General features: G+C 41.1%; 1 protein-coding gene across 3 annotated transcripts in view; it reads right to left on the bottom strand.

Annotated features, from left to right (window-relative positions):
• Positions 1-21732, bottom strand: part of CMC2 (C-X9-C motif containing 2) — a 28389-nt gene extending 6657 nt beyond the window's left edge. Inside the window, exons 1-2 of one of the 3 annotated variants that reach the window (XM_006152596.2) lie at positions 21584-21732; positions 10777-10892 (exon numbers count right to left, since the gene is read on the bottom strand). In XM_006152596.2, coding sequence (XP_006152658.1) covers positions 10777-10857 — 81 coding nt within the window. In that variant the 5' untranslated portion in view covers positions 10858-10892; positions 21584-21732. The other 2 variants (XM_006152595.3, XM_006152597.3) reach the window with 2 other exon arrangements.
• Between the last annotated feature and the right edge of the window lie 6 nt (positions 21733-21738).

Genomic DNA, 21738 nt, shown 5'->3' with positions numbered 1-21738 from the left:
TTCACAATGATTAAAAAGATTAAGATACAGAATTACATAAGTACAAGACTAGAACACAGACTAAGAAATTTAACTCACGCACTTTATCAATTAAACAACTGAAATCGTAAGCAACATGTACTTATTATGGTTGGAGAATACAGGAAAATAGGCATAATGGTTAAGCTTTTTCAAAAAGTAATTTTATAAAAGAGCATATACAGTACATTTTCAATTATGTCAGGCAAAACTAAATTCTACTGTTAGGAGTTGTAACAGTTGTCGGATGCATGTGGTTGGGTGTAACTAGCATGGAACACGAGGAGGTTTTACATCCTAGTAATTTTATTGCTTGCCCAGGATGCAAGCTAAATGTTATATGAGTTTCTAAGAGTACACTGAGCTATGTAGTAAAGACTACACATTTTTCTGTGTGTGTGTGTGTGTGTATTCTAATTCAGTATTTAGAAAGAAATAACATAAAAGGCCATACCTTTCCCATATATTTTTAATTAACTTAAAAAAATAATTTTAACACTTAAAAAGCACAAGTGTTCAGACAGATCACTTAGGTAAAACAGTTCTTGATGATATAGGATAAATGAGAGGTCACTAAACTATTTCCTGACATGATAAAACAGCAGCATTTTAAAAAACACTTTTTGCCAATTTCGAACTTAGAAAAAAGTCGCAAAAATTATATAAAAATTCCCAAATCTTAACATTATTTTCTCATTTCTTCCCCCTTCATTTTAAAATCCCAGATGTGCACGTTTTAAATACAATATACAGAATTCTCAATACTTCACCAATCTTCCCCACATGTTGATAGCAACTGATGCAGACTGGCCCTGACCAGTTCAAACAAATTTTAACTGGTTATGATCAGTTCAAACCAGCTAGAACTGGCTCAAACCTGTTTTGACTGCCTTAAACCAGATCAGGTCAGTTACAACTGGTTCAGACTGGCCCCAAATGGCTCAAAACCAATTCTGACAGGTTCAAATCCGTACAGGTAACCTCAGACCAGTTTAGATGGCTTCTGCCCGGTTCAGTCTGGTTCAAGCCAGCTCAAAACAGTTTTTATCAGCTTAAATGGACTCAAACCAGTTTGGATTCCTTCTGACCAGCTCGAACTGGTTCCAATAGGCTGAAATCCAGTTCTGGTTCCATCCAGCTCAGACTGCTGTTTCCAGTCCCATCTCCAGCGATTCAGCCCTAGAATCAGAAAATGGCCCAGTAATGGTAAGCCACTAGCTCAAACTTGCTCAGAATCATTTAGACTGGTACTGGCCATCTTAACTAAGCTTAGACTAATTCTAACAAGCTCAAACCAGTTCGGATCGGCTCAAACAAGTTCAAGCTGGCTTTAACTGATTCATGTCAACGCAAATGTGTTCAAACTGGTTCAGACTGCTTCTGACTGATTCAAACCAGTTTAGAATAGCCTGACCTAACTCAAGCCACTTCGGACAGTTAAACAGATTTAGACTGACTCAAACAGGTTACAACTAATTCAAGCCAATTCAAACTGGATGACACCACTTCCAGAACGCTTGGAAAAGTTCCACCTTGTTAAGATTGGTTCCAAATGGTTTAGAATAGTACCAACAAGATCCAGCAGTTTCAGTCTAATTTCAGCCAGATCAAGAAAGGGTCAAGTTGGTTCTGATGTGAAAAATCACACAGAGATCATGTGGCATTCATGTAACAATTGCATGTGAACCAAGTGACAATCACATCATTCACACAGCATATGTCACTTGCCTACAACTCACATGTTAATTACATGCTACTAAAGTATAACCCACATGGCATTACATGTCACTCACATTAGTAGCATATCACTTGCATGTGACCATCATGCCACCTGCATATTGTTCACATAACATCACATCAGATACAATTCATATGTTCTTCATATAATATTACATCACATGTCGCACATGCTGTCATATTATAAACATGTAATACACATGATACATACATTTCATGAAAGATGTATGACAACATGTCATGTGAACCAAGCCAAAAATCATATGTCAAGCATATTGGAAGTATGTGCTAATTGTGTGAGCCATGTTGAAATCATGCAACAGTCACATAGGGATCACGTGTGAATCATGTGGCAGTCAAGTGACAATCAATGCAAATCATGTAGCAGCCACGTGACAATCATGTGACTATTACATGGGACCCAAGTACCAAACACATTGGACTCACATGCCGATCACATGACAGTGACATGGGAATCATTTGAAAGCCATGTAGCAATCATGTCATTAACATAACATCATATGTCTATAGCATGTTGCTATCATGTTATCAAATGTCACTCATCTGCAACCAAATGTTGCTTACCTGCAATTGGCATGTCTATCACATTATATGTGTCATTCACACATCACTAGCATGCAACTCACATATCACATGACAATCACATATCCACCACAGATCATTCACATTTACTATCATATGACACAAATGGGGACTAGCAGATGGCATAATGGTTACATCACTGGACTCCCATGTAGCTGACCACAGTTGGAGTCCTCTGACCACAGTTGGAGTTCTGGACCTGGTGGCTTAAAACTCACGCTAGGCCAGTGTATGTGTGTGTGTGCATGCCCAAAATCCTGAGAGAATAGAGAAGGGATTGTGGGTTGGCCATCCCCCCCAGGGGGGAGGTTCTTGCTTTCTGTCTCTGTCTCTCTCTCCAGCGAGCACATATGCCCTATAGTAAGAAATGACTGTCCTATACTCTAAAAATGTCAAGGTAATGAATGATAAAGAGATCAGCTGTTTCAGTTCGAGAATAAAGAGACACGACAACTGGGACCAGCAGCTGGCGTAAAGGCTATGTCACTGGACTCCCATGTAGTCGACTGCAGTTTGAGTCCTGGACCAGTGGCTTAAACTCACACTGGGCACATGTGCATGCGTGCCCAACATCCTGAGAGGAGAAGGGATTGCGGCATGGCCATCCCCCCTGGGGGGTGATTTCTTACTTTCTGTCTCTCTGTCTCTGTCTTTCTGGCGAGCGCATGACAACTATAGCAAAGACATCTCAAAAATAAAGAAGATACACATGCACATCTGTATACACACACATATATGTATGTGTATATGTATGTATACACACATGTGTATATGCATGCATAGCACAAATGATATCACCTGTCACTCAAGTGTTCACCACATGCCATTCATGTTACTAATGTGTAACACACACAATACCACATGTCACTAGTATGTTATTTGCATGACGTTCATGTGCATGTTGTGCCGCCTGTTACATGTGTAATATGCATGTCCCATCATGTTCCATGTCACTCTGTTATTCACACGGCACCCCCACATAATATACATGATACAGATATTCCATGACAAGATGTAACAATCACACGAGTTTAATGGACAATCATGTGTCAACAATGTGGAAATCACTTGGCAATCACATACAAATCACCTGCCCATCACCAGAGAACCACGAACCAATCACACAGGAACCATATGCAAATGGCATGACAATCATGTGCCAGTCACAAGAAAATCATGTAGTGGTCATATGACAATCACATGAGAATCAAATGGCAGTCACATGATGATGTGCCAGTCACATGGAAATCATTAAATGTCACATGAACATACTAGTGACATGTGAAGACATATCATGTCATGAAATATATGGTAGCAACATGACAACAGCATGCAGTGTCATGTGACACATGAGAGTTGAGCAATGTGATGGTCTGTGGTGCAGCATTCTAGTGACGTGATGCTGCAAATGACCTAACTGCAACATGCTTACTTGAGACACCAGCATCTGTCAAGTCTTCAGATGCCATGTCTCTGGTTGTCATGTCTCTTGGTATCACATCATCAGGTGCCACATCAACTCGTGCCATGTGTATGTGTGTGTGTGCATGCCCAAAATCCTGAGAGAATAGAGAAGGGATTGTGGGTTGGCCATCCCCCCCAGGGGGGAGGTTCTTGCTTTCTGTCTCTGTCTCTCTCTCCAGCGAGCACATATGCCCTATAGTAAGAAATGACTGTCCTATACTCTAAAAATGTCAAGGTAATGAATGATAAAGAGATCAGCTGTTTCAGTTCGAGAATAAAGAGACACGACAACTGGGACCAGCAGCTGGCGTAAAGGCTATGTCACTGGACTCCCATGTAGTCGACTGCAGTTTGAGTCCTGGACCAGTGGCTTAAACTCACACTGGGCACATGTGCATGCGTGCCCAACATCCTGAGAGGAGAAGGGATTGCGGCATGGCCATCCCCCCTGGGGGGTGATTTCTTACTTTCTGTCTCTCTGTCTCTGTCTTTCTGGCGAGCGCATGACAACTATAGCAAAGACATCTCAAAAATAAAGAAGATACACATGCACATCTGTATACACACACATATATGTATGTGTATATGTATGTATACACACATGTGTATATGCATGCATAGCACAAATGATATCACCTGTCACTCAAGTGTTCACCACATGCCATTCATGTTACTAATGTGTAACACACACAATACCACATGTCACTAGTATGTTATTTGCATGACGTTCATGTGCATGTTGTGCCGCCTGTTACATGTGTAATATGCATGTCCCATCATGTTCCATGTCACTCTGTTATTCACACGGCACCCCCACATAATATACATGATACAGATATTCCATGACAAGATGTAACAATCACACGAGTTTAATGGACAATCATGTGTCAACAATGTGGAAATCACTTGGCAATCACATACAAATCACCTGCCCATCACCAGAGAACCACGAACCAATCACACAGGAACCATATGCAAATGGCATGACAATCATGTGCCAGTCACAAGAAAATCATGTAGTGGTCATATGACAATCACATGAGAATCAAATGGCAGTCACATGATGATGTGCCAGTCACATGGAAATCATTAAATGTCACATGAACATACTAGTGACATGTGAAGACATATCATGTCATGAAATATATGGTAGCAACATGACAACAGCATGCAGTGTCATGTGACACATGAGAGTTGAGCAATGTGATGGTCTGTGGTGCAGCATTCTAGTGACGTGATGCTGCAAATGACCTAACTGCAACATGCTTACTTGAGACACCAGCATCTGTCAAGTCTTCAGATGCCATGTCTCTGGTTGTCATGTCTCTTGGTATCACATCATCAGGTGCCACATCAACTCGTGCCATGTCTCCCAGTGCCATGTGTCCAAATGCCTCATCTCTTGGTGCCATGCCCCAGATACCACACCCCACATGTGTCAAGTCTCCCAGTGGTACCACATCTCTGAGTGCCACGTGTTATTGCACCATGTCACTGGATGCCACCACATGCTTTGTCTCTGGTAGCCCCACCTCCCCACCACATCTCCAGATGCCACATCTCCTGGAGCCATCACAACTTGTATCTGGGTGCCACATCAATGGGTGCCATGCAATCACATTCTTTATCTCCAGGTGCTATTTTTCCCACTGCCATTCCCCCACCAGTCACATTCCAGATCCTATGTCACCAGGTGCCACACCACCACAAGCTTTGTCTCTGGGTGCCATATCAATGGGTACCATGCCACCCTGGTCACCAGGTACCACTTTCCCATGTCACGTCTCCCAGTGCAACTTTTCCAGGTGACTTGTGTCATATGACTTGTGTCCAGATGCCACGTCAATGGGTGCCACACCCCTACTTATCACATCTCCTAGTGCCATATTTCTTGCTGCCACCAACTCACCTGCCATGTCTCTCAGTGTAACATCTCTATATGCTACCATATGTTTCTAGGTGCTACATCCTCATGCCACATCTCCAGATGACACACACATCTCCTGGGGCCATATATCCAGGTACCTCCATATTCATTGTTTCCAGGACCCACATCTCCCACTGCAATGTCTCTGGGTGCCACCAAATGCCTTGTGTTCAGGAGCCACATCGACAGGTGCCATGAGATCACATGCCTTGTTTCTGGGTGCCACATCTGCCACATCTCAGGATGCTACTTCTCTAGGTGCCATGCCCCCAACCTACCATTCTTCCTGTGCCTCATCTCACACTGTCACTGCTCTAGGTGCTATATCCTCACATGCCTTGTGTCTGGGTGCTATGTCAATGGGTGTCATGCTACCACATCACTGGTCTCTTGGTGCCGTGTCTTCCCATCCCATGTCTCCCAGTGCAATGTCTGCAGATGCCACCACATGACTTCTATGTAAATGGGTGCCATGCAAACGGGTGCTATAGAACCACATGCCTTGTTTTCAAGATCCACAACTCCTGGTGCCACACCCACACTTGTTGCATCTTCTAGTGCCATGTCTCCAGGTGCCATGCCCCCCCCACACCTGCCATGTCTATGGGCGCCAGATGCTACTTCTCAGGTGCCATGCCACCAGGTCACTGAGTGCCACATTACCATGTGCCTTGTCTCCAAGTGTGACATCTCACAATGCCACACCCCCACCTGCCACATCTTCTGGTGCACCATCTCCAGGTGCCAGACCCCCACCTGCCATGTCACTGGGTGCCATTCTACCACATACCATGTCTCCAGATACCACATCCCTACCAGCCACATCTCTGGGTGCAACATCTCCAAGTGCCACTACATGCTTTGCATCCAGGTGCCACATCAACAGATAAGACACAACCACACACTTTGTTTCCACCTGCCACATCTTCCAGTGCCATATCTCTAAGTGCAACATCTCCAAGTGCCATATCTCCCTACCTACCATATCTTCTGGTGCCATAACCACTGGTGCCACATCAACCAGTGCCACATCTCCTGGTGCCATCTGTGACATCTCCTGATGTCACATCTCTGGGTGCCATGCCACAGAATGCCTTGTCTCTGGATGCCACGTCTCCCTGTACCATGCTATCATCTGCCACATCTCTGAATGCCACGTCAATGGGCTGCCACACCACCACACCACCTGCCACACCACAATATGCCTTGTCTGTAGGTGCCACATCTCCCCATCTCACACCATCACCTACCACATCTCTGGGTGCCACATCGCTGGGTGCTACATATCCACATACTGTGTTTCCATATGCTACACCGCCCTGCCACATCTCCCAGTGCCACATCTTTGGATACCATGCAACCACCTGTCATGTCTCCAAATACCACGCCTCTACATGACACATCTCCAGGCACCATGTTGCCAGGTGCCATGTTACCTCCCCGCAACACCTCCATTCGGTGCCTCACTGCCCCAAATATTAACATTTCACTGCAACTCCCTCGTTTTCCCTTATCTCACATACACACTTAAGGTTTTCTTCTGAATCTACTGATTAAGTTGCAGATATGATGCCCCTTTGCTTCCTAAAAAAGCAAGGACTTAAATAAGTGCCCAGTATAATTATCAAAATCAGGAAATTAATGTTAATACAATAACATTATTTAATTTAGATCTCATTTAAATTTTACCAATTGGCCTAACATCCTTCATGCAAAAAACAATGTTGATGTATTTTTTTTCTGGTCCAAAATCCAACCTAGGATCACCACTGCATTTAGTTGTCATGCCTCTTTTTTGGGGGAGGGGGGAGGTTTTTGCTACAGGGCGCATGCACTCGCCAGAAAGACAGAGACAGAAAGCAAGAAATCACCCCCTAAGGGGGATAGCCACGCTGCAATCCCTTCTCTTCCGTTCTCCTCCCAGGATCTTGGGCATGCATGCACAGGCGCACAGCGTGAATTTAAGCCACCGCGTCCAAGACTTGAACTGTGGTCAACTACATGGGAGTCCAGTGTCATAGCTATTGCGACAACTGCTGGTCCCAGTTGCCATGCCTTTTTAGTCTCCAACTGAAACAGCTAATCTCTTTATTATTCATTCCTTGACATTTTTAGAGTATAGGACAGTCGTTTCTTTCTTTGTTTTAGGTTTTGGCCATAGGGCATGTGCGCTTGTCAGAGAGAGACAGAAGAGAGGGAAAGTGAGAAATGACTCCCCCAGGAACCCTTCTCCTCCAAACTCCTCTTAGGATTTTGGGCGCACATATAACACATGCCTGATGTAACTTTCAAGCCACCAGTCCTGGACTCAAACTGTAGCTGGCCATGTGGGAGTCCAGTGCCTTAATCACCACGCCACCTGCTAGCCCCCAGGACAGTTATTTTACAGAATACTCCTCTATGGAGTTTGTCTAATGTTTTTCATGATTAGATTCAGGTTATGCATTTTTAGCAGAAATGGCACAGAAATAACACTGTGTCCCTCTTGATATATCACATCGAGAGACATGGTAATTTGTGCCATTACTGGTGACATTAACTATGATCACCTGGGTAAGAAGCTATCAGTCAAGTTTCTCCACTGTAAAGTTATCCGTTTTTCTTTTGTAATTATTATGGAGAGATACTTTGAAGCAGTATAATCATCCTATTATTCTTCAAACTCCTCACCCACTAATATCAGGATCTAATAATGATCCTTGACTGACTCAATTACACTACAATGGTTACCAAACAGATTTATTGTTTTTTATATTTATTTGTTGGCATTCTACTGTTAAGAAAAATGTTTCCTTTCATCCATTTGCTTGTTTGTATTAGTTTAGACTCAAATTCTTATTCAATTGATTTGTATTTTCATTACTTTGTTGTTACCCCATTCTTTGCTCAGTGGAAATCCCCCCAGCCACCCATCTTTTTTTTTTTTTTTTTTGAGAGGTTTTTCACTATAGGGCGCGTGCGCTCGCCAGACAGACAGAGAGAGACGGAGAGACAGAAAGCGAGAAATCACCCCCCAGAGGGGATGGCCACGCCGCAATCCCTTCTCCTCCATTCTCCTCTTGGGCTCTTGGGCACGCACACACACGTGCCCGGCGTGGGTTTTAAGCCACCAGGTCCGGGACACGAACCGCGGTCGACTATGTGGGAGTCCAGCGACATAGCCATTACACTAACTGCTGGTTCCCAGCCACCCATCTTTTTAACAGTCCCCATAATTCTTGATATACATCTTATTTTCTAGTACGAGATGCTACAGGTTCATCTTATTCTTTCCCAGCCCTAGCCCTAGATTCAGCCATTTCTCTCAAGATCCACGTTTCTGTTTATCAGAAAATTGTACTTGGGCGTGGTGGCACCCACCCTATGGCAGAAAATTGTACTTAAAAACCAAAATCTGGGCACTAGGTTACTCAGTACCACTGAAAAACACAAAGATATGCAGATATTCCACATCTAATATGTATTAAAAACCATGAAACCAGCAAGTGGTGTGGTGGTTAAGGTGCTATACTCCCACATGGCCAACCACAATTCAAGTCCCAGACCTGGCGGCTTGCTTTCTCTCTCTCTCTCTCTCTCTCTAGCACACATGCCTCATAGCAAATTTTTTAAATAGTAAAATAAATAAATAAATTTTTTAAATGAGTTTACACTGACATCTCCAATTCCAATTCACACCACAATATTCATCTTAGCCTTGACCTTTCCACGTGTATTATAGTGAAAAACAGTTATTCATTTGTTCATGTCTGAATACACAGAAGCCAGATTGCTAATCCATGGCACTACCAAACCCAAACTCTACTACCAATTCTTTCTGTCTTTAGCTCATGTTCAAATTACTTGGGTTAATTCACTTGCCCCTTCTTTAGTGTGACTAGATAACTAATTTGAAATAATTTAGTTTTGTCTATATTCCACTTCTGAGCTTTCTGTCCATCCTTGCTTACCTTTTTTTTAAGCATGTGAAACAGTAAGGCTTGAAAAGCAAGAACTCTACAAAAGATAATAATCAAGAGTGCCACTCCTCCTTTCTGTCTGCACTGTCCCTACCTGACCCTAGAAGGTAATGAAGTGCATTAGTTCCTGGTTATCTTTTCTTTCTGTACAAATGAGACAGATGTGCATTTTGCTTACCTTTTCCTCCTTTTTTATACAAATGTTAGGATAGGTGAAAGTTAACATGCAAATGAAAGTTCTTGTCATACCCAAACTAAAACAGACTTAAAGAGCTATAGGGGAAAACAAAAATAGATTGCACATGACTATTTTAAGGACTGCCCACTGGGACAATTCAACCCAAATGGCTTCCTATCATTTTAAGACTAGTTCTACCCAGTAACCAACAATGAAACTGACTGACATGGTATTAAGACTAGCTAATGCTACCAACTCAGTCGAAACTCACCAGCTGCCACAAGGTACCACAAATGCTAATAAACTCTTTTTCAAATAGCTTACAAAGTTTATCCTTTCCAAAACAACCATGTTACACATCAACTATATAAAAAAGAGAGAAATATTAAATGTCTGTAAAATATCCATGTGACTTAATACATTCTAAATACAGGCTCCTCTTCTATTTTGGTTTTAAATATGACAATTTACTTTTGTTTCACTAACAATTAGGTAAATCCACCAGATTAGGCCATTCATAAATTAAATCTAGTTAATATCTAATTATAAAAAAATGTTTCAATTATCATTAAACATGAAATAGTAACTATCAAGGAGCAGGAAATCTTAAGAGTAATTCCATTATGATCAGAAGAGTCAGAGCTGAATATAATTGTTCTAATACCCTATAATTAGAATAGAGAAAACATTTTAAGAACATGGATTCTAACTATTACACACCATTTCAGAAGTTCCCTAACAAACTATCATGATTGACTTTTATTCATCATAAAAGAAGGTGCTTTCTGAAAACTCGCTCATATTAATTGCTAATATTTACTAATATTTTGTGTCAGTGTGTTGTACCTCAGATCCACTTTTGCTTTACAACCACTTTTCTGAACTCTTACATTTTTGTGACACTCCTTAAGCAAGTTAATCAAGATGTTGCATTCTTCAGTGTGCAAGTGTGGCGATAAGTCAGGATGCATCTTTAGAAGAAGGTAATGGATTGCAGCAGCACAACCTGTGGATACAAGAATTTCTTGAATATGCAGGAATATATTTGTCAATGTCACCTAAAGGCATTTTCAGTAAGAACCTGTGGTAACTTTTATTATAAAAGAATGATAACTAATCAGAACTACAGTCTTTGGTTTGCTTTTATCTTGAGGACTGTAGTTCTGTAGTTTGCCCTAAAATATAAGGGACATTGGACAAGCATCTTAAAGTAGTCATGGAATTTATGGCTGGCCCTTTATCACTTCTCTGCCCCCTTCTCTGCATCCCAGGCTTGCCTCTGATGTTAGGTCTTTTAGTTTGCTTCTGCAAGCAGAGTGAATACCTACCTGAAGGGGATCCTTGTCCCTCATGTACAGTTCAAGTAATGATCAAGAATCTTTTGTAAAATTACAGAAATTTACTATGTCAATGCTTGATGAAATTTTTTCCTGCTAGTGTAGCTTCTGGAAGGTGCTTTCTCCATTTATTTAAAACTACCCATGCAATTAAAAAGTGTAATAAGCAGTAAAAATTATTATAAAATTTAAAAAATTAAAAAATAAAAGAATGATAACTATTAACCAGCTGTGTGACCTTAGGCAAATTATTAAACATGGGGGGCAAGCAGGTGGTGTGGTGGTTGAGGTACTGGACTCCCACATAGCTGACCACAGTTCAAGTCTCAGATCCTGCACCTTGCTTTCTCACTTCCCTCTCTCTCTCTCACCCTGTCTCTGGTGAATTAAAAAACAATAATAAACAAATGAATAAATCATTTTAAAAAATTACACTTGAGCCTCAGTTTCCTCATCCAATAATTTAACACATACAGCAAGTTAGCAGGAGAATTTAGAGACCCCGTAGGTTCAGAAAGAGAAAAGCAAGAATTCCCATGAGAATTCTAAACCTGGAAATATGTACTCTGGCAAAAACAGACTGTCTATATCAGAAAGTCTTACTTCAAATATTTTCCCCATATTTCCAAAGTTAATAATAACTCGTTTTGTTTAGATAAAATTATATCAAGTAAGAGAACTGGCTAATTCTTTTAAAACGTATATCCCTTTGGAAAGATTAAAGTATCATTACTCTCATATTAGTGTGAAGTAATACAGACTTTTCTTCTAAACACCTGGCGGAGAAAACCTAACAAAATGAAATAAGAAGCAAGTGTAAAGGAAAAAATTAAAATTTAACAGATACATTCATAAAACTAATTATTACACTGAAAGCAGGAAGTTGAAATCTAGTTTACTTGGTTCATTCACAAAATTTTAAAAAGGCAGCCAAAAAAAAAAAAAATCGAGGTGTTTGCTATAGCTATGAAGCACTATTTATTCTAACTCAGAAAGATTACCAAAAGAACCATTAATTCCTTTACCTTTTTAAAAATTCCAAAAAGAAAACAGAGGAGCCACATCATACTAGTTAGGATGACTACTATCAAAAAACAAGTGCTAGAGAGGACACAGAAAAACTAGAACCCTATGCACTGTTGGTGGAAATGTCAAATAGTATAGCTGCTATCGAAATCAGAATGCAGTTCCTTAAAATCAAAAACAGAACTGCCATATGATCCACCAGTTCCACTTCTGAGTTTGTACCCAAAAGAATTGAAAGCTGGGATTTGAACAGGTGCTTGAACACCCAGTTCATAACTCACTATTCACAATGGCTAAAACATGAAAGCAGTCCAAGTGTAGATCAAGAGATAAATAAATAAGCACAGGTGAAATAGACATACAATGGCCTATCATTCAGCCTTAAAAAGGAAGGAAATTCTGTCATGTACTACAACACAGATGACCTACGAGGACATTACACTAAATGAAATAGGCCAATCACAGAAAGACAAATTCTCAAGATTTCACTTATATGAAGCACTTACAGCAGTCAAAAATTATAGAAACAGGAAGGCGAATGGTTGTTGTGAGGTACTAGAAGAAGGGAGAATGGGGAATTACTGTTTGATGGGTATAGAGTTTCAGTTTTATTAATCCAAACAGTTAAAAGATAGATGATGGTGATGGTTGTATAACATTTAAATGTATTGAATACCACTGAACTGTACATTTAAAAGTGGTTATGATGGTAAATTTTTTGTTATGTATATTTTACCATAATAAAAAAAAGTAGGAGGTGATCACGATGCTATGTTGGGCAAAGAGTTCTTAGATACAACAAAAGCACAACTCGGAAAAAAAAAGAAAGAAAGAAAGAAAGAAAGAAAGAAAGAAAGAAAGAAAGAAAGAAAGAAAGAAAGACAGACAGACAGAAAGAAAGAAAGAAAATGACAACTCATCAAAATTAAAAACTCCAGAAAACACCACTGGGCTGGCCCCATAGTACATTGGTTAAGTACTGCACAAAGGAATACATGGCCACCAGGGTTTGAGACCCAGTACCAGCAGCCTGAAAACAGGTTGAGCATACACGTACTTGTTCAGGATTCTGATGGAATGGAGAATTGGAGGAAAGAAGATTACAGCATGACCAAGTCCCAGCAAGGGATGTGTGCTCACGTACACAGGCGCCTTCTCTCTCTCTCTTTCTCTTTCTCTCTCTCAAAATCTATATTGGGTTGTCAAGAAAGTCATGATGCATTTTTTGCATAGGAAAACAAAGAAAAATACGTCACGACTTTCCCAATGACCTAATACTTCATAAAAAAAGAGATAAGCCATAAACTAGAAGATATTTGCAATTCACATATGATAAAGGACTTATGGACTCATACCTAGAATACACATAGAACACTCACAACTAGTAAGACAATTCAGTTTTTAAAACTGAACAAAAAATTAGCAAAAGATTTGAATTAAGACTTCACCAAAGAAGATATTTTAGTGGTTATTAAATATATAAAAAGATGCTCAGATCAGTCAGTGACATGGTGGTTAAGGAGGCTGGATCCCACATTGTCAATGCATGACCTAGTAGCTTGAAAAACACACTGAGCAGGGCTAGCAGGTGGCATGGTGTTAAGGCACTGGACTTCCATGTGACCCACTGTGGTTCAAGTCCCAGACATAGTGGGTTGCTTTCTCTCTCTCTCTGGTGCATGCATGTACTCTATAGCAAATTAAAAATAATAATAATAATAATAAAATTAAATAATTTCTAAGAAAAAGAAAAAAATGACAACACTGAGCACATGTGTATGTGCCCAAAATCCTGACAGAGAATGGCAAAGAGACTGTGTCATGGCCATCCCCCCGACCCAGGGAGAGGGGTTGGTTTTCTCAATCCCCAGTCCCATCTCTCTCTTAGCACACAGACCTACAGCAGAATAAAAATCAAAAAACAACAACAAAAAACAAGACACTCAAGACTATTAGTCTTGGGACCAGCAGGTAGCATAAAAGCTATGTCACTGGACTCCCATGTAGTCGACCCCAGTTCGAGTCCTGGACCTAGTGGCTTAAACTCACGCCGGGCGCATGTGCGTGCGCGCCCAAGATCCCAAGAGGAGAATGGAGGAGAAGAGATTGTGGCGTGGCCATCCCCCCAAGGGGTGATTTCTTGCCTTCTGTCTCTCTGTCTCTGTCTTTCTGGTGAGCACACGTGCCCTATAGGAAAAACCTCTCCAAAAAAAGAAAAAAAAAGACTATTAGTCTTTAGAAAAATGCAAATTAAAACAAAATGAGATACAACTACACACCCATCAAAATAGCTATATTAATCAAAAAGTCAGACAATACCAAGCATTGGTTAGGATACAGAGAAACTGGACCTCATGCATTGCTAATGGGATTGTAAAACAGAGATACTCTGGAAAACAATTTAGCAGTTTCATATATTAAACACTGAACAGCATATGACCCAGCAATTGCACTCTTAGGAATCTACCCAAGGGAAGCGAAAACATATCCACACAAAGAGTTGTATGTGAATGTTAATCACAGCATTATTCGAAACTCTCTCAATGTCCAATAACCAGGTAAATAGATTAAAAAAATGTGGTACATCTATACAAAAGAATACACTTAGCAATTAAAAGGAATGAACTGTTAATGCATGCTCCAACTTGGATGAACCTCAAAAGCCCTATGCTTAAATGAAAGAAACCAGATGCAAAAGATTACACACTGGGTCAGCTTCATGGCACAGCAGTAATATACAGCTCAAGAAAAGCTGGGTTCCATATGGCAAAAGCAGTTCAAATCCCTAGCTGGTGAGCCTGAAACACAATCGACAACATGTATGTGGGGTATGACCAGGTCCTGTGGACGGTGTTCGTCTCTCTCTTTCACTCTCGTGTACGTGTGCATGTGCATGAGCTCTATCATGAATAAAGAAAAATATTTTTAGAGTACATATTGCATGAGTCCATTTATATACAATATCATCTAGAAAAGGCAAATTTGGGACCAACAGATGGCACAATGGTAACGTCACTGGACTCCCACATTGTTGACCGCAGTCTGAGTCCTGGATCCAGTGACTTAAAACTTACTGGGCATTTGTGCATGCCCAAAATCCCAAGAGGAAAATGGAGAAGGGAGGGCAACATGGTCATCCCCCCCCCCGGGGGGAGGTGAATTCTTGCTTTCTGTCTCTCTGTTTCTGCCTCACCAGCAAGTGCACGCGCCCTCATGGCAAGAATCTCTCTAAATGATTGATAGATAAATAGACAGACAGACAGACAGACAGACAAAAAGAAAGAAATAAAGGGCAAATTTGCCTAGGACTGAAGGTGAGAGTGGGGATTTCATTTATAATTGGGCATAAAGGAAACTAGTGATGAAAATGTTCTAACACCAGATTTTGGAAATAGTTACAATTCTATGAATTAGTAAAATCCCTAGCATGTAAGCTATACCTCAATAAAGCTGTTTTAAAAGTTCTGAGAAGGCCAGCAGGTGACATGGTGGTTAAGGAGACTAGATTACCACATAGCTGACAGTGGTTCAAGTCACACTGGGCACACGTGTGTGCCTGCCCAAAATCCTGAGAGAATAATGGGAAAAGGGATCACAGAGTGGCCATCCCCTCAAGGAGTGATTTCTTACTTTCCCTCCCTCTGTCTCTTTCTCTGGTGAGCTCATGCACCCTATGGAAAAACCCTTTAATAAAAAAAGTTTTGAAAATTTGAACTGCCTATTTACCTCTCATTTCCAAAAAATAAAATCCCCCCAAATCTAACAAATAGTTTTAAAAATGTATAGCATAACAACTATTTCATATTGCAATTAAAATAAATACCAGCAGATACTGTTCCATTCATAGATGAAGATCACAAATCAAGCCACTACATTCAGCTAAGTATTTATTGGAAAAAAAAAAGATTGAAATGCAGCCAAGTTTAAGTTTTGTTTGCCTATTACTGACTACATGGTCCTTCTAATAATACTAGAAAATCCCTCAGAAAAATGAAGTTTCTGTGGGCTAGACAGTGGTATAGTAGTAAAACCAACAGTCTGCAAGGTTGACTCTCATGGCATAGTTCCTGGTTCACGTACACAGACCGCTCTGAACATGCTGGAGGTGTGTGCCCGAGGATTTAGGGTTAGCTGGAGCTGAGGGTGAATTACAGTGTGAAGACCCTGTTGGGGTTGTCTGTCTCTCACATGAATGCTCACAGAATAAAGAAACTTTAAAAAGAAAAAAAGAAAGTTCCAGCAACTTACGTCACCAAAAATTGTACCAGAATGATTCACTTCCATCTATGTGTACTTTTAGTTTTCTGTTTCCTGCCTCAGTTAATTTTTTCTGAAAGATGTGCATTTCTTTAGTCACACAGAATGTGTCTTTAACATTTATTTTGTAAATGTACTTGACAAAATATTTTTTGCACATGTCTGTCAACCAGCCCTCAAATCTGTGCCTTTAATAGTTTTGGAGCAAGCTTATGATGTGCTAAAATTACCTCTTTAATTAGTATATACCTGAGAAGCCACTTGGTTGCTGAAATAATACATACCAGCATACACTGTTTTTAAGCATAAATATACATAATAATATTTTTCCTCCATCTGTAACAAAAGTTTACTTCAAATATGGATGCTACTATACACCTAGTCAGGGTACCAATAAGATGTCTTCCCTCTACTTATTTATCCTAGATGACTATATCAGAGAATAAATCATTTAATTTCCTTTTCCTGCTCTAAACACTCACCTTATTCCTTATCTAACTAATTCCTTGCTTTATCAATCATTATCCTCTTTCTTCTACCACATCTTTTTATCTAGGTATTCCTTCTCCCCATTCTCTCCATCCTCCCTTCATCTGTGCTCCCTTTCATCCATCCTGTGTCACTTGGCTCTGCCTAGATGTTGGTGCGAATGGCTGTACTCAGAGAGAGACTGCTATACTCTTGGGCGTGATATACAAAAGATGACTATAAAACAATGCCATTGTTTTCTCAGAACACACTCAAACTAATGCTGATACTTCCCAGCAGTCATCTCAAAGAACTTCTAACATTATAATTCACAATATTTCTTACAAACTAAATAAAAGCTAAATATACATATTCTATATTTTAATTTTAGAATGTCTTCTACACTATATGAAGATACCAATATTATTAGATTAGAAAATTTGTTGGGGCCAGCAGATGACATAGCAGTTGTCGCTGGATTCCCACATGGCCAATTGCAGCTCAAGTCCCGAACCCAGTGGCTTAAAACTCATGCTGAGGGACCAACAGATGGAGTAATGGTTATGCTGCTGGACTCCCATATGGTTGACCGCAGTTTGAGTCCTGGATCCGATGGCTTAAAATTCACACTAGGTGTGTGTGCATGCATGCCCAAGATCCTGAAAGAATGAAGGAAAAGAGATTTCAGCATGGCCATCCCCCCAGGGGGTGATTTCTTGCTTTCTGGCTCTCTGTCTCACTGGTAAGTGTGTGCACCCTATAGCAAAAATCTCTCTAAAAACAAGAAAACAAAACAAAAAACTAATGCTGAACACATGTGCATCCATGCCCAAGATCCTGGGTGGAGAATAGAGAAGGGATTCCAGCATGACCATCCCCCATGGGAGGTGATTTTTCACTTTCCCTCTCACTGTCTCTTTCTCCAATAAGTGCACATACTCTAAGACAAAAAAAAAAAAAAAAAAAAAAAAAAAAATCCAAAAAAAAAAAAAATTTAACATTTACCAAGCACTAGGTACAAGGATATCCAACAGTTATAATCCAACAACCTTATGAAGTGGTACCTTTTTTTTTCTTTTTTTTGGAGAGGTTTTTGCTATAGGGTGCGTGCACTCGCCAGACAGACAGAGACAGACAGAGAGACAGAAAGCGAGAAATCACCCTCCAGGGGTGATGGCCACGCCACAATCCCTTCTCCTCCATTCTCCTCCCGGGATCTTGGGCACGCACACACACGCGCCCAGCGTGAGTTCAAGCCACCGGGTCCGGAACTCGAACCGCGGTCGACTATGTGGGAGTCCAGTGACATAGCCATTACGCCAACTGCTGGTCCCGAAGTGGTACCTTTTTAAATGAGGTTGAACTGTAAGGAATTGTTCTGTTTTAGGTCAAAATACTCATTACTCATATCATCACAGAGAAACTAAGACCATGTTCACAAAGCAAGTGGCAGTTACTATTACCTGACACAATCTCTTACCATGACATATTTTCCCCATGTTCAAAATAGGAAAGGCATGCCTTCCTAAATTCAGACAGAAAGAAACTATTCCCCAAGGAGTCTCCATTTGGCTACAAGTTCAATAGGCACTAACAGTAGCCATAAATGCCAAAGGAATCAATGTGGTATTATCCTATATTATTAGAAGCAGATCAGTCTTGATCACCCATTCCCACCAAAAAAAAAAAAAAATCATACACAACAGTGATCAGCAACATTCAGAATACTGACAAATATTCCTGGATGCGAGGGGTGTTCAGGATGGAGACTGATTTGACATTAGGTTTAAACAGAAAACTAGAAATATTTACAACTTAGAGAAGACCACAATAAAGAAAATACACAAGAGTCTAGTTAAATAGGAAAATGGATTTAAAGATGTACAATTGAAAGCAAAAATTGTAGATTGAGCTAGTCACAAATTAAATCTCTTTGGTTACTTATCTGAGACCTAAATTTATCTTCTTTCATAAACTAGAATTAGCTCTTGACCTGTATCTTAGTGTTGTTTTTTGGTTTTGTTTTGGTTTGGTTTGGTTTGGGTAAGCTTTTGCTATATAGTGCTTGTACTCACTGAGACATCACTTCCCCCCTCAGAGGGATAGCCATGCTCAATCCCTTCTCCTCCATTTCTCCCCTCAGGATTTTGGGCATGCATGCGCACACACCTGGCATGTTTTCAAGCCACTGGGTCCTGGACTCAACTGCACAATCAGCCATGTGGGATACAGTCACCTTAACCTCCACACTACCAGCTGGCCCTCCTGGAGTTATACTACAACAGATGTTGAGTGTTTGAGACAGCAAGCAGTGTGACATACATAAAATGTTATTTGTATATCTGAAATATTCAGTCCTGGGATGGGAAAGGCTGGATTAAATTTACTCTGATGCTTCTGAGGACAGGCCTGGAAATCAAAGGGTAGAAGCTACAAAGACAGATGTCATCCTCAAGGCACTGTCCAACAAGAAAACAAGCTGAGTTTTCTGTTGTAACATGCCCCCAAAAGACTGGCTCTGTCGAATAAGCATCAAAAATATTCTTGCACTGCATTCTTAATGTTTCTTCTCAAACATAAGTTCACAATTTCCTTAAGCCATTTTCAAAACTAATGCACATTCAAATGATAAATACTTGCTATTACTAAGAACAGAGAAAATGATTACAAATGGGTAGTGCCAAGCTAATTATGAACAGCAACAACACTGCTCAACAAAAATGAAGGGAACATTAATTTATAACTTTTTTCTTCCTTTTAGCCAGCAGGCCTAGGCACTTCTCAGAGAGAGAAAGCATCCCTTGGTAGGGTGTGATTACATCTCAATCCTTTTTCTCCACTTGTCTATGCAATCAGGATTTTGGACACATACCCCAGGAGTGTTTTTCAAGCCACAGGGTCAGGATCTAACCAAGGTTGGTGACATGGGATGCAGCTCTCTACACACAGCACTTAACTCAGTGGCCCAACATTCATTTGTGATGAGATCTGGTGCATGGGTGCTTGCAGAGAGAAAAATTCCACTCAAAGTGTTACTGGAAGGCTCAGAAATTTTCAGCTACCGCTATCTAGCAAAGCAACTTTAACTTTTCCTGGGGGGGTGGACTGGGAAGGTAAAAGCAGTACAGTACTCTCATGTGAGATATTCAAAGATGGTCTTAACTTTATTCACTCCTTCACCTTACACTGTGAGATCCTGAGGAGTATGCTATGCTAACAATAGATTTCAACCACCAGGTGGCACAATTTTTTTAAAAATGAATAAACAAAAAAGCTGAACGTTAACTCTAGTAAATAAAGGGGTAAGCATTCTAATAACATGCTACCCCAGATCTATAATCACAGAGTAGGGGAAGCCCTGTATTTTAATGCCATTTGTTTTCTCTTAAGAAAGACGGTGCTATTATGTGCTGCACCAGAAAGAAATTTACAGTATAGTTGCAAATTCTAATGTTATTTTTAAATAAGCAAAAAGGGGGAGGGCAGAAGAGTCTGAAAAATGTTCTCTACACAAAAACTGTAAACTAACGCACAATGGTTTCCAAAACGTATTTTTTTAAAAGTCTACATTTCGGAAAGCCTGGTATTAAAGTTAGTACTTTCCAACTTTTTCTAACTTTGAAGCAGCAGAGGGAGCAGAGTCAGCAAGGCAGAAATACCAACCGAGCACTGCTGAAAAGTGACCAAATCTAAGCAGATGCTCTGAGTGACTAGGTTCCCAGAATACCTTAGAGACCTGCCACTTTACTTCTGCCAGCAACCTTTGGGGCTGCCTGGGGAGTACTTAACTACTCTAACTTCTACCACATAGTTTCTCAAGGCATGGGCCCAGGCTGGAGCATCTCCTGGACAAGCATCTTTCAGTACTCACTAGGCTGAGCTCTCTGCCACGTCTGTGAATCCAGGGAGAAAAAATTAGTCTATTCACCCCAAAGAATGCACAGGCTAGTGAGGGAGTATTTTTGTAAATGCGGAGTAAATGCCCAATCAATGTTCGGTAAGTGCTTCATTTATGACGACCAGAGATTGGGAATTGACTTTTACAGTTAAAACGATCCAAAAAGGCTCATTTCAAATCACCTGAACAGGAAAGGAGGTACAAAGGTGTCACGACAGACTGCTTCTGCCAGCACAAACACCCATGCATCTAAAGCTGTAAGGGAAGGTTTCCAAAACTCCCATTTACTTACGACTCAGCGTAAAACGCCTTTTCTGAAAATACCAGCGTGGGGGGCCAGCGTGCGTGCCCAAGATCCCGGGAGAAGGCGGAAAGGGGCTGCGGCGTGGCCACCCACCTGGGGGGTGATTTCTCACTTTCCCTCTCACTGTCAATGTCTCCCTCCCCCTCCAGCGAGCGCACGCGCCCGACGGCAAAAACCCTCGAAAAACTAAACACAGGCACGGTCATCCTTCAATTCAACAGCAGGGACCGGAATGTCTGCTTTCCTTGAAAAGCGTGCTGAGGGCATGGCATCTTTGCGGCTTCTCGAATCACGAGACGGCTTAGTGCCAACTTTCGCTGCAGCTCGGGAGCTCTAACGGGCCGTTCCTCCCTGCAGCCTCCTACAGACACGGTAGCGAAGCCAGTCACGGTTTGCGGAGTGCTCACCAGTCAGAGCTGAGAGCGGCACTCCTTAAACCGACCCGACGGCCTAGCCCCACCGTAGAGGTCGCAGGCTCTGGGTCTCGGGTCAAGCGCCCGGCCTGCTCCCGGCTACCAGCGTGGCCCCGGCAAACGCCTGAGGGCCGGCGTGCCGCCGCGCA

Source organism: Tupaia chinensis, unplaced genomic scaffold, assembly GCF_000334495.1.
Source record: "Tupaia chinensis unplaced genomic scaffold, TupChi_1.0 Scaffold000355_1, whole genome shotgun sequence".
Taxonomy (NCBI): domain Eukaryota; kingdom Metazoa; phylum Chordata; class Mammalia; order Scandentia; family Tupaiidae; genus Tupaia; species Tupaia belangeri.
The sequence above is the reverse complement of the archived record's forward strand: the minus strand, read 5'-3'. Positions and strand labels throughout refer to the sequence as shown.